This window comes from Salvelinus alpinus, chromosome 29, assembly GCF_045679555.1.
Source record: "Salvelinus alpinus chromosome 29, SLU_Salpinus.1, whole genome shotgun sequence".
NCBI classification, from domain to species: Eukaryota; Metazoa; Chordata; class Actinopteri; order Salmoniformes; family Salmonidae; genus Salvelinus; species Salvelinus alpinus.
This window is the reverse complement of record NC_092114.1, coordinates 31,078,702-31,092,493: the sequence shown is the minus strand read 5'-3', so window position 1 is coordinate 31,092,493 and position 13,792 is coordinate 31,078,702. Positions and strand designations below refer to the sequence as shown.

General features: G+C 46.0%; 1 protein-coding gene across 5 annotated transcripts; it reads left to right on the top strand.

The window, feature by feature from the left end:
* Positions 1-8,333: 8,333 nt before the first annotated feature.
* On the top strand, positions 8,334-11,180 carry LOC139558428 (uncharacterized). 5 transcript variants are annotated; one of them, XR_011671574.1, is made up of 9 exons: positions 8,334-8,716; positions 9,018-9,088; positions 9,176-9,352; positions 9,443-9,504; positions 9,587-9,673; positions 9,761-10,017; positions 10,097-10,132; positions 10,231-10,785; positions 11,067-11,180. XR_011671574.1 is itself a non-coding variant. In XM_071373556.1 (6 exons), the coding sequence occupies exons 1-6, from the start codon at positions 8,559-8,561 to the stop codon at positions 9,851-9,853; spliced, it is 648 nt and encodes a 215-aa protein (XP_071229657.1). In that variant the 5' UTR covers positions 8,335-8,558; the 3' UTR covers positions 9,854-10,187. The 5 variants fall into 5 exon arrangements, 1 of the variants encoding a protein (XP_071229657.1); XR_011671575.1 differs by adding an exon at positions 10,855-10,970 and having other exon boundaries at positions 9,761-10,132; positions 11,067-11,173; XR_011671572.1 differs by having other exon boundaries at positions 8,335-8,716; positions 9,761-10,132.
* Positions 11,181-13,792: the final 2,612 nt, after the last annotated feature.

Sequence of the window (13,792 nt, the reverse complement as noted above, 5' to 3'; positions counted from 1 at the left end):
TTGGTGCATTTTTCACATCATCCCTAACATGTGCAAAATAATAAGTGCATTTCTCAGAACAATTTGTACAAACTGCAATATACAATAGATATGTTTCTAAAGCTAGTCAGTCACTAAAAACCCTTAGTACATCTCTCAAAAGTAAATATTCATGCCAATGATCATGTCAGTGTCATCAGAATGATAAGTCATTGAGTCATTGTTCACGAACAAGGTCGTCAAAATGTTTAGGCATGTTGTCAATGTAACTGTGTACTTTGACAGTATTACCTGATGTAAACTTAGGCTACAGTTTGGATGACAGTTACTGTATTGAAAATGCACAAGGCTGCACTTCTATGGCATATATCAATTTCAACAGTACTATTTACATATTACTGTATGTGGGTTATTGATTGAAAGAGACTGGACAACCCAAGGGGCACAAAGGGAAAAAAACTAAATTAGAAAGAAACACAGGAAACCACCCCTAAGGCACAACTTTGCCCTCAGCACTATTGTGCTGTCTCTACACATCCAGACGTTCCTGTCTGTCGGCCCACATATTCTCATCCACATCACACCGGATATTTTCCCTTCCAATGCAACGTGGAAAGAATCTTTTGGAATGCCTTATCCATCCTCTGCAGGCGTCTACTGTGATGTCCTCACATGCTGCATCCATTGCAGCCAGCAGGGTCATCTGTGTGTGTGGCTGACGATCGTACACCTTCCACCTCCATGCTGAAAAGAACTCCTCAATTGGGTTAAGGAATGGTGAATAAGGTGGGAGGAATTCTATGAGCATCCTCGGGTGGGTCACAAACCATTGCCTTATGATGTTTGATCGATGGAAACTCACATTATCACAAATTACCACATACTTTGGCAAATCCTCTCTAAACAGACCCCTCTCATCATCAGGGATGAGAGCCCTGTAGAGAGTCTCTAAAAAGTTGAGTAGATGCTGGGTGTTGTATGGCCCTATAAGGGGGATATGGGTTAGGACACCATGCTCCGAAATAGCAGCACAAATGCTGATATTTCCTCCCCGTTGGCCTGGCAAATCCACAGTAGCTCTGTGACCGATGATATTCCGACCCCGCCTTCTGCATTTGGTCAGGTTGAAGCCAGCCTCATCCACGTATACAAAGTTGTGAGAGGGTTCACTTGATTCCAACTCCATTATACGCTATATCCCAGAACACAGTTGAATTTGTTTTGGTAAGGAAGAGTGACATAAAATGTACATATATTGCATGTTCCTTCCACAGCAATGGAAATGTGTGCAGTTTATGCTTACTGTACTATGTATCACTATAAAATGTTGCTGTAAAGTAGTTACATAGATATATGTTTTACCTGTACATACTGGTACCGTAGCTCCTTAACTCTGTCCTCATTCCTTTGGAATGGTACACGGTACAGCTGTTTCATACTCATCTGGTTTCTCTAAATTGCTCAAAGGTGCATCTCATGAAGAATCAATTGGCAAGCATATATAGACAGACCACAACACAGAGTTGCAATTTTCCAATAATGGATGGACCAGGAAACGAACAGGGTCAACAGCCAAGAGGAGGAAGAAGAGGAGCAAGGATGCGTGGTGGAAGGCAAAACAGAGGAAGAGGCAGAAGAGGACATAGGCGCATATCTGATGACATAAGGGCCACTATTGTAGACCATGTTGTCAATCATGGCCTTACAAAGGCTGAGGCGGGTCGAAGGGTGCAGCCGAATATTGGGAGATCAACCGTGTACTCAATAGTTCAAACGTTTCGAAGAGAGAACAGGTATGTCCACCAATGTACAGTGCACTGTTACTGTATATAAGCAGTATACTGTATACTTCCTACAATGCTTCATATTACAGTGGTCCACTTGTATTTCACAGCATACAGAAATATACTCTATACAGATACATACTGCACCTTACATGCACCCACCTGTATGTTTTACAGTAAAATGTGTGTTCGCATAGTTTTTGTCTATGTGAAAGTGTGCGATGTATCACTGCATTTTTCCCCACATAGGACTGCAAGATTACCTCAAACCGGTGGCAGAGGACGCCTTTTCACACCTCAACAGGAGGAGGCTATTTGCACCATGGTCCGAGCAAACAATGCCATGAGACTCAGGGAAATACAAAGGACCATTATAGAAGACAACGATGTCTTTGAAAACATCCATACGGTTAGCATCTCAACCATCGACAGGGTGCTGCATAGAAGACAACTGGTTGATTGTTGGTGGAACTAACAGTTTACATTCCTTCATGAGTGAGGGTCAATTTCACCTGCACGATTTATCAATTCACGTTTTTGTACAAAAGGTCTAATAGAAATGTGTAAAACTATGCTTGACAGTTTATGGCAAATAGTTCAACAATTGTGCATGTAATGGTTTATGCAAGGAACTAATGCCTAGATGTTTTGAGGGGTAAGACTATTCAACAGAGAACCATCTACTATATTTTGATCAACATGACATGAGCAATTGATAATGTGGAAAAAAGCTGACACTTGTACATTATCAATTGCAATTTGTTCAAAGGAATAATACATTGCTTTAATGATGTGCACAAGTGACTAGATGATTTGGAATTTGTACAAGTAGTATCAAGAATTGCACTTTTGATCTAAGAAATGCACCAAAGCGACTGAGAAAAACTGTAATTTCTACAACTACCTAAAAGGAAGCAATTCCCAAACCTTCCATAACAAAGCCAACACCTACAGAGAGATTAACCTAGAGAAGAGTCCCCTAAGCTAAGCAAGCTGGTCCTAGACCTCTCTTCACAAACACAGACCCCACAGAGCCCCAGGACAGCAACACAATTAGACCCAACCAAATCATGAGAAAACAAAAACATAATTAATTGACAAATAGGAAAGAATTAACCAAAAAACAAAGCAAACTGGAATGCTAAACAGAGAGCACACAGTGGCAGAATACCTGTGACTGTCCCAAAAGTAAGGAAAGCTTTGACTATTTACAGACTCTCAAGAGGCTCTGTGCACACTGCCCACAAAATGAGGTGGAAACTGAGCTGCACTTCCTAACCTCCTAACAAATGTATGACCATATTAGAGACACATACTTCCCTCAGATTACACAGACCTACAAAGAATTCGAAAACAAATCCAGTGTTGATGAACTCCTCAGGACTTTAAATGGCCCCACAAACCGTGGACCCAGCTTCCGGCAGGGCAGGCGAAGGGGCAGGTTTCGGGTCGAGAGCCAGACCCGGTCCCCCGGTACATACACCGGGGCCTCACTGCGGTGGCGGTCGGCGCTCGCCTTCTGTCGCCTGATGGCCCATTGCAGGTGCACATGGGCAGCGTCCCATGTCTCCTACGAGCGCCGAAACCATTCATCCACCGCAGGTGCCTTGATCTGGCTCTGATGCCATGGTGCCAGCATCGGCTGATAACCTAGTACACACTGAAACGGAGACAGGTTAGTGGAGGAGTGGCGGAGGGAGTTTTGGGCCATCTCTGCCCAGGGGATGAAAGCCGCCCACTCCCCCGGGAGGTTCTGGCAATAGGACCGCAGAAACCTACCCACATCCTGGTTAACTCTCTCCACCTGCCCATTACTCACGGGGTGAAACCCTGAGGTCAGGCTGAACGAGACCCCCAGACGTTCCATGAACGCCCTCCAGACCCTCGATGTGAACTAGGGACCCCGATCAGACACTATATCCTCATGCACCCTGTAGTGTCGGAAGACGTGTGTAAGGGCCGTAGGGAGTCTGTAGGGCCGTAGGGAGACCAGGCAAAGGAAGGAGACGGCAGGACTTAGAAAACTGATCCACAACGACCAGAATTGTGGTGTTTCCTTGTGACGGAGGAAGATTCGTCATGAAATCCACCGATAGGTGTGACCACGGCCGTTGTGGAACGGGTAGGGGTTGTAATTTCCCTCTGGGCAGGTGTCTAGGTGCCTTGCACTTGGCGCACACTGAGCACGAGGAAACATAAACCCTCACGTCCTTAGCTAAAGTGGGCCACCAGTACTTCCCACTAAGACAGCGCACTGTCCGACCGATACCAGGATGACCAGAGGAGGGTGACGTGTGGGCCCAACAGATCAATCGATCACGGACATCAGACGGAATGTACAGACGCCCAACTGGACACTGGGTGGGAGTGGGCTCCGCACGTAACGCCCGCTTGATGTCCGCGTCAACCTCCCATGCCACCGGTGCCACAAGGCAAGAAGCCGGAAGTATGGGAATGGGATCCGTGGACCGCTCCTCTGTGTCATACATCCGGGACAGTGCGTCTGCCTTGGCGTTCTGGGAACCTGGTCTGTAGGATAGGGTGAAAACAAAACGGGCGAAAAACATGGCCCACCTTGCCTGGCGAGGGTTCATTCTCCTCGCCGCCCGGATGTACTCCAGATTGCGGTAGTCAGTCCAAATGAGAAAAGGGTGTTTAGCCCCCTCAAGCCAATGCCTCCACGCCTTCAGAGCCCTGACAACAGCCAACAGCTCCCGGTCCCCCACATCATAGTTTCGCTCCGCCGGGCTGAGCTTCTTCGAAAAGAAAGCACAGGGGACGAGCTTTGGTGGCGTACCCGAGCGCTGAGAAAGCACAGCTCCTATCCCAGCTTCAGACGCGTTCACCTCTACTATGAATGCCAAGGAGGGATCCGGATGAGCCAGCACAGGAGCCAAGGTAAACAGAGCCTTCAGGTGACCAAAAGCCCTGTCCGCCCCAGCTGACTGCAGTCCCACCGGTCCCCCCTTCAGCAAGGAGGTAATGGGAGCCGCTACCTGACCAAAGCCCCGGATAAACCTCCGGTAGTAGTTGGCAAACCCTAAGAACCGCTGCACCTCCTTTACCGTGGTTGGAGTCGGCCAATTACGCACGGCTGAAATGCAGTCATTCTCCATCTCCACCCCTGACGCGGACAGGCGGTACCCTAGGAAGGAGACAGACTGTTGGAAGAACAGACATTTCTCAGCCTTGACGTACAGGTCATGCTCCAACAGTCGACCAAGCACCTTGCGCACCAGGGACACATGCTCGGCGTGTGTAGCGGAGTATATTAGAATGTCATCTATATACACCACTACACCCTGCCCGTGCAGGTCCCTGAAAATCTCGTCTACAAAGGATTGGAAGACTGATGGAGCATTCATCAACCCGTACGGCATGACGAGGTACTCATAGTGCCCAGAGGTGGTACTAAATGCCGTCTTCCACTCATCCCCCTCCCGGATACGCACCAGGTTGTAAGCGCTCCTGAGATCCAATTTGGTGAAGAAGCGCGCCCCGTGCAATAACTCGGTCACACTGGCTATGAGAGGCAGCGGGTAACTATAATTCAACGTGATCTGATTTATACCTCTATAGTCAATGCACGGGCGTAAACCGCCATCCTTCTTTTTCACAAAAAAGAAACTCGAGGAGGCAGGTGAAGTGGAAGGCCGAATGTATCACTGTCCCGGAGATTCGGAGACATATGTTTACATAGCCGCCGTCTCCTCCTGTGACAGAGGATACACGTGACTCCTGGGAAGTGTTGCGTCTACCAGGAGATGTATCGCACAATCCCCCCGTTGGTGGGGTGGTAATTGAGTCGCCTTCTTTTTACAGAAGGCGAGAGCCAAATCGGCATATTCAGGACGGATGTGCATGGTGGAGACCTGGTTTGGACTCCACCGTAGTGGCACCTATGGAAACACCTATACACCTCCCTGAGCACTGACGTGACCATCCCTTGAGAGCCCTCTGTTGCCATGAAATAGTGGGGTCATGATAGGCCAACCAGGGAAGCCCCAACAAAACAAGAGAATCAGGAAAAGGAAGAGACTAATTCTCTCCTCATGACACTCCTGCGTTATTATACATAGTGGAGCTGTGACCTCCCTAATCAGGCCCGACCCTAAAGGACGACTATCTAAGGCATGTACAGGGAAGGGCACATCAACAGGAACAATAGGGATCACCAATCTAAGTGCAAATGAACGGTCAATAAAGTTCCCAGCTGCGCCTGAATCTACTAGCGCCTTATGCTGGGAATGCGGGGAGAACTCAGGAAATTCTAAACATACACACATGTGCGCAACAGGGAGCTCTGGGTGAGTCGGGTGCCTACTCACCTGGGATGATCCACCAGTGCCCTGCCTGCTGCCTCGACTCCCTGGGGAACCTCTCCAGCACCGACCAGCAGTGTGCCCTCTGCGGCCATAGGTGGTGCAGGAAACGGCCCCCCTCTCCGGTCACCCTTAGAGCAGCAACTCCGAGCTCCATAGGTGTAGGATCGGAGGTGCTGGGGGATGGAATGGACGGACCCCGATCCGGACGTCCGCGGGTGGCCAACAGGTTATCCAGCCGGATGGATATATCCACCAGCTGGTCGAGGGAATGGGTGGTGTCTCTGCAGGCCAGCTCCCGACGAACGTCCTCACGTAGACTACACTGGTAATGGTCGATCAGGGCCCTCTCATTCCATCCCGCGCTGGCAGCCAGGGTCCTGAAATCCAGTGCGAAGTCCTGTGCGCTCCTCATCCCCTGTCTGAGATGGAACAATCGTTTCCCCGCCACTCTCCCCTCAGGTGGATGATCGAAGACCGCCCGGAAGCGGCGGGTGAAATCCTCATAGCGGACCAATGCTGCGTCTATTCCTCCCCATTCGGCATTGGCCCACTCAAGCGCGTTCCCCGACAAACAGGATATGAGGGCGGACACGCTCTGGTATCCCGAGGGAGCCGGGTGGACGGTCGCCTGGTAGAGCTCCAACTGGAGTAGGAACCCCTGGCACCCGGCAGCCGTCCCATCATATGCCCCCGGGAGCGAGAGCTGAATCCCACTGGGTTCAGGTGACGGAGGGGTGGACAGTGGTGTGGGTTGCGGTGAAGTTGATGGGGGTGTGGGAAAACCCCCTCTCTCCCATCGCTCCATGGTGTGCTGCTGGATGCGCTCCTCTACTGGTAACGGAGGACTGGGTGCACCTGCTGACTCCATAAGTGGTGCGTGTTTCGGTCATGTGTCAATGTGCAGCGGTTAGGAAGGAGTCAGGCGCAGGACCCAGAACTGAGTAAAAGACGTACTTTACTCGAAAATAAACAACAAAATTTCCACGCAGGGAAAACACACCAGCTCACAGAAGTCTTGAACACTAAACAAAGAACAAACACGCACAAAACCATGTGGGAACTAGAGGGTTAAATAGCGAATAAATTATAACGTAATGGGAACCAGGTGTGTACAATCAAGACAAAACAAATGGAAAAAGAAACGTAGATCGCTGGCAGCTAGAAAGCCGGTGACGACGGCCGCCGAACGCCGCCCGAACAAGGAGAGGCACCAACTCGGCAGAAGTCGTGACAGATGGACGCTTTTCCAGAGATAGGTGTTTTATGCAATGGCCTTCTGTGTGTTCTCTTTTCGACACCCTCTGCATATTTGCAATCAAATGCAATAATTTTCTCCATCTCCTAAGCTATCATACACTAATTCCACTGGGAATTCCAATGATTTCAAAACTCGGTCCTCCAGAAAGTGGGATGGCAACAATTTTGCAGTTCTCCTACGTGATATCGTTTAAAAACGGCGCATTAGAAAGGAGTACCTACACAACCGACTAGCTCATGTTATAGACAGAAGCAGCTACATGGCAGACCAATCCGAACTCGTCTCTCGGCATGTCCAGCCCATCCATTATCTCAGCCAATCATGGCTAGCGGGAAGGTTCCTGTCTTTTTCCGTGGCTACACCAACTAGGCTTGGAATTTTAACAATTGTATTTGTATTTACAGATGGCGTACATGTTTGTTATTAAGGCACATGAAAGTTTACGTTCCAGAAGGCATTTCTTCCCAAAAACGCATTTTGATTTAAAAAAAAGTTTTCGTTCAAATGGTGCTCCTATGAAGTAGTGACTCGCGACATATGCCTAGTTTCCTGAAACGAGTCACATATGTTTCCCATGCCAATAAAGCGTTTTGGAGAAAGGGTGAGAGACGGTGCATCATAGGGAGGCTTAAGGAAAGATGGAATGAGTGGTCCGGGAGCATCACTGCTGCCATTTCAATGAGAGAGTGTGAGAGTGTGTGTGAACATCACTTTGCTGCTGTTATTTCAATGAGACAACTGCTATAGTGGCATTTCCACCTACAAAGCCATCAATTCCTCCATTCGTTTTCAAGCCTCCCGGTTGGAGGTTTGCCCAGCAACTCAGAAAGAAGGAGAACTGGTCCTTGAAGAAATCCTGGCTGGTACTAAGGACAGAACCTCCGATCCGTCCTTCAAACCAGGGCTCTTTGGCTAATATAATGACCAGTGACGTGTGAATATCTCACAGCACGTTATGGGCCTGCAAAAGGATAATGCTACTGGTCTGGGGCCTGTTGCACAAAAGTAGAATTAAGACATCCGGGATAAATGACTCAGCTGAGCTCAATGAAGCCAAAACATGTGCGTCCAGGCTTAATTGGTTGCACAAAGACCAAGCCAGGATGAGCAGACACGGATTCATTAAGCCAGGTGAAACCAATCCTGGATAGGTGCGCGCTCACGGCTCACTCAAATAGACCCCGCCACAGATCACAGATTAACTGATTTACCATGGCAACTAGAGCCGCGTACTTTTCCCCGTCGGAAGCACAAATCCTCATGGAGGCATACGAGGAGGTAAAATATATAATTAAGAAGAAAGGCAACACCGCCACAGTGATAAAGCAAAGAGAAAAAGCGTGGCAAAGTATTGCAGACCGCCTGAATGCGTAAGTAGTGCACAATTACACACTCACCGCTCCGCTGAAACATCACAATTACAATTCAAATATTTAATTCACATCTCCAAAAATGCAGTTGTACTGTAATTATGAAACGGTTAAATTTTTAATTGAAATGCACTGCAGATATGAGTGAAATTGTGTAAAGTAACTCCATCACACTGTATAAAGCTATGATACATTTTTTGATATTTTTACTGAAAACAAGACAAAAATACCAAGTAATTTTTTGCAGTGTGACTCCATTAAATGTGTGTGTGTGTGTGTGTGTGTGTGTGTGTGTGTGTAGATTAAACATGAACGGGCCAAAACGGACATGGCAGCAGGTCAAAATCAAATACAAGAACATTCTGCAGAATGGTATGGTCCCTGACTAATATTTAACAAAGCACAAGCATATATTGTACCCAGAAGGTGCCTGCTCACACATTGTCTGTACTGTTTTAGCAGTGAAAAAGAATACCCACAGACAAGGCACGGGTGGTGGGTCACCAAAGGCTGACCTTACCCCAGCAGAGGACATGGCCTTGGAGCTAAATAAAGGCAGGCCCGTCTTAGAGGGGATCCCTGGGGGGAAAGAGACGAGCATAGGTTCCTCCCAAGATGCCACCCGCTTCATTCAAGGTATGTCCTTCCATCTCTACATGGGATACAACCACATTCATATTGAATCAATTTGGACTGTCTGACTTTGGTTTACCTATTGCCTTGCAGTGTCTGGCAGCACTGTGTTCCTGTTAGAGCCACCAGCACAAGCACCAGACGATGCTGATCCAGTGAGTACTCCATCAAAGGCATACTGTAGGCCTGGCATGTCTTGTCTACTAGCTTCAATATGAATCCGATTAAATGTGATAGGGTGAAGGCCCCAGTGCAGCAGCAACAGCACATGATGGAGACGATGATGAGGAGGAGACCATCTCTCTGGATTCCAGAAGGCATGAGGTATCATGTTAAGACTGTGAAAGTACTATTTACTCTACAATGGTGAGGAGTCCTCATCAAAATCAAAAAATCTAATTTCTTTTACAGGACCCAGATGCTATACAGTGGGAAAACCAGCCTGGCAACATAGTGCGTATTAATAAAAGGACACCACATCCTGCCAAATTCCAGCTGCGCTAATTGTATTGTGTTCACAGAGCAACCACCTCCGGCGCCAAATAGAACTGGCAGACATAGACATTCAGTACAAGAAGAAAAAGATGGAAAATCTTGCACTGGAGTCCGAAATAAAAAAGAGGACAATTAGGAAACTGGACCTTGAAATAAAAAAACTTGAGAGGGAGGTGAGATATGCCTTCAATGTACACTGTATGCTAACTGTAACACAAATGTATTAATCATTATTTTTCTTTCCTCCCCCAGCTCCAAGAAGATGACACAGCTCAAAATAAAAATTAGGTATATTCTCGTAAAGTCAAGTGAGCCATGACATATGAGCTCTTATTGTGAGCACACAGGACGGTGGCATCTTTCTAAGTTTTTTTTTATTTTCCCAGCAATCAGTACAACCAAGTCATCGTTATAAGGCATCGCCCTCTTTTGCCCACCCCCCCAGCACCAGGTGTGGCCACTAGCCTATATGAAGGCCCAAAATTGTGTGTTCCTTTCTGCTCTGACAATGGCATGCCCATTCGTGCGAGATGTGGTGGATGAAGAAGCACTTGTGCTGAGGAGAGCCTTCAGGCGAGAAAGGGTCTTCAGGGACCGGTTGGACCCACTGGCCTTCCCTGATGACCATCTATATGAAAGATACAGGTTTTCTGCAGATGGCATCAGGTATCTATGCAGACTACTGGGTCCCAGGATTAAGCACCGCACTGCACGGAGCCATGCACTGAGTGTGGAGCAAATGGTTTGTGTGGCCTTGCGCTTTTTTGCTAGTGGAGCCTTCCTGTACTCAGTGGGGGATGCAGAACAGCTGAACAAGGCCACAATTTGCCGCACAATAAGGAGTGTGTGTCTGGCTATCAAAGCATTAGCAGATGTCTTCATCTCCTTCCCTGGCCACAGAAGACTCTGTGACATCAAAGAGGAGTTCTATAGGATTGCAGGTAAGAGGATCTACAAATTACAGGACAACTGTTAACACATAGTAGGATACTCATTACTTTGTGTGACAGGTTTCCCCAATGTCATTGGTGCAGTGGACTGCACACACATAAGGATAAAAGCCCCCTCAGGTGCCCATGAGGCCGATTTTGTGAATAGGAAATCCTTTCACAGCATTAATGTTCAGGTGAACATAACTTTTTGATATTGTCCATTGACGAACACTCTGCATTGCCAGTGATGTGCATTGATTGGTGTAATATTCCTCATCTTATGATTTCAGATGGTCTGCAATGCTGACTGTGTGATCAGCAATGTTGTGGCAAAATGGCCTGGCTCAGTCCATGACTCCAGAATCTTTCGGGCCTCTGAAATCTATCAGTGCCTATCACAAGATAAGCCACACAACCCCTATTTATAACCATCATGGCTGTGTCAAGAATATCACTGTGTTTATGAGGTAGTAATGATGAGATTTTGTGTTGACAGGTGAATTCTCTGGTGTGTTGCTGGGAGACAGGGGGTATGGCTGCCAGCCTTTTCTCCTGACACCTTTCACAGACCCCCAGGAAGCACAGCAGGCCTACAACCATGCCCATGCCAGGACCAGGGCCAGAGTTGAAATGACCTTTGGCCTCCTGAAGGCACGCTTTCACTGCCTTCACAAATTAAGGGTCAGCCCTGTTAGGGCATGTGATATTACTGTGGCTTGTGCTGTCCTCCACAATGTGGCCTGCCTGAGGAAGGAGAGGGCCCCCAGAGTGCCACCAGCCATGGACTGGGACAATCCGGCAATCTTCCCTGATGACGACAGTGGTCGGCTGCTGAGGGACCAATATGTGTTGAATTATTTTAGTTAGTATGTGTGCTTTCAATTTTGGTTAAATATGTCCTGCGGTGGCAGAGGAATTTGGGTTTTTTTGGGTTCGTTTTTTGACGAATTTGGCCTCTTATGATGTTTGTGCGGTATACTGTGTGTAATACAAGGCTGCAGGGAGGCTACTGCATCCATTCATTTGTCTGTTCAGTTGATGTGTATGGATTTGTCCTGCATTTATTTTAGTGTGCAGACATGCAGGGTGTGTTATATACAGACCTTTGAATGTGTATGTATCATTTTGTATAATATGCTTGGATTCTGTGCTTTCCATCTTGTAGAGTCACTGTGACTTCAGTTTCGAAAGGAGCTGATGGTTTACCTGCTTTGTTTTGTCCTTATTCAATAAAGGAACATAATGTTACACATTGTGTTTTTATATTCATATGGAATGTGTATTTGTTTATATGACAGAGTACTAGGGCCACACTGAAGAAAAAGGATAAAGTCATACATTTATGAGGCTGGTTCTTTCTGCAGAAAAGCTACATATTGTTTTTACAGTTTTGATACTTATGACAATGTGATACTTAATATTCTGGCACATCAGCATGTCTTTGTTTATGAAACCATACTGAAGTACAATTTCACGAAATGCCCCACATCTGTCATTTTAACAACTGTCCTCCTTTAAAACAACTGGTTACAATATTATGACTTGTGTTTTTTTCCCCTCTGTGGCCCTAATATTCTATCATTTTATATATAGCCTTATAGTCTATGGGAAACTGTAAATTATCTAATGATAGCAACATCATCTAAAAATCATTTTTTATCCAAAATCATTGAAATTAATGATCACAAACGTTTAAATAATAACAGTGGGTCTAGTTATATGTGATAACAATGTATAGTGAGCAGTGAAATAACTATTGGTTTCCATTTGTGGTGACTGCTGACTGACATTAGGGATGAGATTAAATAGATCCTGGAATTTAGCCTGGTCTGGAGCAGGCTAGCTCCACAGAATAAATCTCCATGGTAATTTATACCATAACATATCCTCCTGCCCCCTATCCATCTTTAGTGCAACCGGATTACGGATCAATTGAGCCAGGATCACCAAGATATCCTGGCTTAATCCCTTATCCTAGTTTTGTGCAACAGGCCCCTGGTCCTCATCTTTCCTTGATTCCTCGCATCCTATCTCATTCCAATACATGTTATACCCCTTGATCTTTAAGAATAAGACTTGGAAATACAGAAGTTTAGATTAGCCAAATTGTTTTATCTGAGCATATCCCCAAAGCTAAGGACTTATTAGCCAGCCCTACTCTGTTGTTTATGATTTTGTTGTCATGGAGGACTGATTGGGCTCATTGACTCGAGTTGAAAAATAAATGCTGCACTCATGGAATGGCATGCTTTGAGCACTACTGTAAAGTGCTATTTACATGTGAACAATTAATGCCATATGCTGTATTTGCTGTAGGCCTATTGTTTACCTTTTTGTTGGTAACACTTTGATATCTTGATAATACGCAGCTGTTTAAAGGGCAAATCTACAGATGAAACAATAACAAAACGGACCCCCCGCCTCTGTTTTGGTAAAAAGCTGAGGGATGGGCCTGGAGAAATGTAACCACTCTCAGATTAATAGACAGAGCTATGGATGCAAAGACTGACCATCCATGGTATCAACATTACTGTTTTAACCATGTTATGAGGCAATATAGTGTTTGTTTACATTTACAATGTTTACAAACATTGGAGTAAAACAAGTTTATATTCTGGGTTCTGATGGAGTGTGCCAAATGAACTAAGCTCATGAGGCATTTATAAGTTATATTCTTCAAGAATCGATGGATATCAGTCGATATACAGTATCAGTCAAAAGTTTGGACACACCTATTCATTCAAGGGTTTTTCTTCTTTTTTTTTTTTACTACTTTCTACATTGTAGAATAATATTGAAGACATCAAAACCATGAAATAACACATATGGAATCATGTACTAACCCAAAAAGGGTTATATTTTACATTTTAGAATCTTCAAAGTAGCCACCCTTTGCCTTGATGACAGCTTTGCATGCTCTTGGCATTACCTCAACCAGCTTCACCTGGAATGATTTTCCAACAGTTTTGAAGGACTTCCAACATATGCTGAGCACTTGTTGGCTGCTTTTCCTTCA